Source organism: Globicephala melas, chromosome 4, assembly GCF_963455315.2.
Source record: "Globicephala melas chromosome 4, mGloMel1.2, whole genome shotgun sequence".
Classification (NCBI taxonomy): domain Eukaryota; kingdom Metazoa; phylum Chordata; class Mammalia; order Artiodactyla; family Delphinidae; genus Globicephala; species Globicephala melas.
In genome coordinates, this window is record NC_083317.1 from 14,525,995 (window position 1) to 14,529,810 (window position 3,816).

At 37.4% G+C, this 3,816-nt stretch overlaps 1 protein-coding gene across 1 annotated transcript; it reads left to right on the forward strand.

The window, feature by feature from the left end:
* Positions 1-2,116: 2,116 nt before the first annotated feature.
* On the forward strand, positions 2,117-3,343 carry CLDN8 (claudin 8). Its single transcript, XM_060297547.2, has one exon. It carries the CDS (start codon positions 2,174-2,176, stop codon positions 2,849-2,851), a length of 678 nt encoding a protein of 225 aa, XP_060153530.1. The 5' UTR covers positions 2,117-2,173; the 3' UTR covers positions 2,852-3,343.
* Positions 3,344-3,816: the final 473 nt, after the last annotated feature.

The following is a 3,816-nucleotide window of genomic DNA, read 5'->3' on the forward strand; positions in this document are numbered from 1 at the left end:
ATATGTAGATACCTATTTCTATCACGTTTTCCTGTTTTTATGTAGATATTCTGCAATATTCAAACGGACTCCTAAAAAACAAGTCACATGAATTTAGAGATTTTGATTTGCTTCCCTACAAATGTAAATATATATACACATATATACACACATATATGTGTATATATGTGTGTGTGTATATATATATAAAATATACATATATATATGTGTGTATATATATATATATATATATAGTTTTAGTTTGTCATTATCTCAACCAGTTATGTCATTCCTTTTTCATTTTCCAATTCTGTCAAGTCATTCCCTTTGCCCAGGTTGGCAATTCAAGATAAAAATAATAATCTGCTGTTTTGATTTCAACTCTCTTTTTATGGATTACAGATTACTTTTCCAAGGTTAACTTATTTCCCCCTCCACCACAAGTCTGTACCTGAAACAAACCTGAGGGAGAAAATGCTAGATATTTTCTGTTATCAAAAGGGATATGCTCTAGGTTCGTCCTTAAATGAGGCCAACAAATGAGGAAAATTACTGTAAATATCAGCTTTTATTTTTTTCTTAATTTCAATGTGTCCAGTCTAATAAAATAATAACAACTGGGCTTACCAGACATTCCTACTTTTTTTTTTTTTTAGAAGACAGTTTATTTTGGCATCTTTTTCTTCCCCTCCTTCAAAGTACTTTTGTTTTAACCTCTGTAAAGCACTAAGATTTTTTGGACCATTAAATTTTCAAAGTTTAACAAGTGAGCAGGGGATGCTTTCTTCCATACTCAGATTTAAGATAGTACAAGGACGCAGAGAAGAAGCAAAATTGTAAATAAAAGATCATTTTTATGATGTAAAAATGAAAGGAAATTAGCGTTTGAAGTATGGAAAGACAGGACAGTACATTCAAGGGCCCTCCAGAAGAAAATCGCTAGTGGAGTTTTCCCAGATCAACATGCATATTTTAGCTCCACTGTTGTCATCGATATTATTTTGAGATGAGACCGTTGAAAATGCATTACATTAGGGGTTTCTACCTCCTCCTGCAGACATGGTATTAAAGACAAGTTTAATTGACAAATTTAGTTGATTCAATGAATATAGTCATTTTGTCCTGTAAATACTTATTTAGAAATATCAGCCATTTGTATAGACTTAGGATGCTTACACCATCTGTAGAATTCTAGTTGCTTAGGTCTAGGAAGACAGAGTAGTAAAGATAGAGCCACAGAATAAGCTAGCAGCCTGTAAGCCATTGCATCATTTAATTGCTATTGTGAGTGCTTGCTACATAAGAATCCAGAAGAAGAAACCAGAAGAAAATCGCATGGATTCTTTTTTCTTGCTTCTGCAATTTTTTTTTCTTAGAAATCAAGATTATCAGGAAAATACTAATGAGTAGTCTCCCTGGCTCAAAAGAAAACAACATGTGTTCGGTGCCGTGGAGGAGGACAACGTATTTAATTACTTGAGCCTTATTTTGTCCTTTGGCATGATCTGTTCCCTGATTTCACTACAGTCAAGGTTGCTTTGAAGTTGTAGATAAATTAAATCAAACACTTGGATCATATGTGTCCCAAAGAATGTGGTTTCTCAGGTATGAGCAATCTATCAATCTTCTGCTCTCCTTTCACTTTGGCACTGTGACAGTCCTAGCAAAGTTCTTAGGCAGAGATTTTATTTTGTGTCTTCGTCACAGCAGCTCTTACTAAAAGTTTCCGCATTGCCAGTACAAGTTGCAACTTTCACATCTCAAGGGATTGATGCATTTCTTGATGATCGTGCAAGCATTCCTAATTATGCCTCCAGGTAAATATACTGCTGTCTTCTTGGACAAATGAGAAGTACAAAGAATGTTTATGTGCAGGTCTAGCAGTTCCAAAGTATCTCTTGCGGGCTTAGACACACCTGAGTTACCATCCCCCTCTTACTGGCTGAGAAAGTTGTCCCACCTGTTTTGTAAGTTTACCTGCGGTAGTCAGTGAAGTGAGGGTGAGTGGACACCTCAGCCGGCCAACACTGGATTTAATCTGGTTAGAAGTAGCACAGCAGCTCTTATTTGAAAAAACATTGAGTTCTGAGTTCATTACAGGAAGACTCTTCTCCCCTGGGACTCAGAGAACCTTGCTTCAGAGTAGCCCTACCGGCTCAGGAGTCCAGTCAGATAAAATCCATCCTGGAGGAGAATGGCTACCTATGCCCTGCAAATCGCTGGACTGGTGCTTGGTGGTGTTGGAATGGTGGGGACAGTGGCTGTCACCATCATGCCTCAGTGGAGAGTGTCTGCCTTCATTGGAAGCAACATTGTGGTTTTTGAAAACCTCTGGGAAGGACTGTGGATGAATTGCATGAGGCACGCTAATATCAGAATGCAGTGCAAAATCTACGATTCCCTGCTGGCTCTCTCTCCGGACCTACAGGCATCCAGAGGACTGATGTGTGCTGCCTCTGTGCTGTCCTTCCTGGCTTTCATGACGGCAGTCCTTGGCATGAAGTGCACCAGATGCACCGGGGACGATGAGAAGGTGAAGCGTTACATCCTGCTAACGGCTGGAGTAGTCTTCATCGTCACTGGCCTTGTGGTGCTCATCCCTGTGAGCTGGGTTGCCAATTCCATCATCAGAGACTTCTACAACCCAATAGTGGATATTGCCCAAAAACGTGAGCTGGGAGAAGCCCTCTACATAGGCTGGACCACAGCACTGGTGCTAATCGCTGGAGGGACACTGTTCTGTTGTGTTTCTTGTTGCAATGAAAAAAGCAGTAGCTACAGATATTCCATACCTTCCCACCGAACGACCCAGAAAAGCTATCACATGGAAAAGAAGTCACCTAGTGTGTACTCCAAAAGTCAGTATGTGTAGTTGTGTATATTTTTAAACTAGCTATAAAGCCATGCAGATGACAAAAATATCCACTATTTTCTAAAAATGAAACCCCCCCCCAAAACACTGATTTGCTGTTCTTAACTGCCTGCTATTAATTACAGGAACTGTGTGTCAGCTCTTTATGATTCTATAAGCGATTTCAGCCGAATGAGATATTATACACATTGCTCTGATTGTTCTAGAAAGTACAGTCATTTGTTTTCTAAAATAGTTCATGCTGTTTTCTCCTTTTATCAGTTACTTGAAAATGACATTGTTAAAGACGATTATTTTACAACTGTGATTTCTTTATGGCATAGCGTTATGCATATAGATGAGAGTGACGTTTTTATGTCGCATAAATAGAGAGAGGCTTATATCGTTCTATTTTAAATGAAACACTGATTCATTACACTGAATAAATAGAATTCAACTATTGCTTTTCAGGGGAACCAGGGATAAGATTGAAGAAGGTTAATATTAATTGTTTAAAAACAGCTTAGTGATGAATGCACTTGATTTATAATGAAGGTTAAAATGAAGGCTTTAATCAGCAGTGTAAAGGGAACTAAATGGTTTTTTGAGATCCTATTTTTCAGCTCAGGAGTTAGAAATCCTAACTCCTTTATCCTCATTCCCCAGAGGCCTTCCTTTTCTTGTATATTAAATGAACAGCTTTTAAAAGGCAGCTATTTTGTCAAGGGACTTTGCATTCAAACTGCTTTTCCAGAGCTATACTAAGAAGAAAGATAAAACTATAGTCTTAGAAACATTAAAGACTTCAGGAAGGTGAAAAATTTTTTTCCTCTTTTTAAGTTTTTGTGGCTGGAGAAGGATACATTTTGACAAGAAATCTTATATGTATATGAATATTTTAATAACTATTTGTATACAGACTTTGGGTTTTCATTAATGTAAATAACAGAAGAGAAAAATAATATGTCTTTATTTGCTTATTAAAA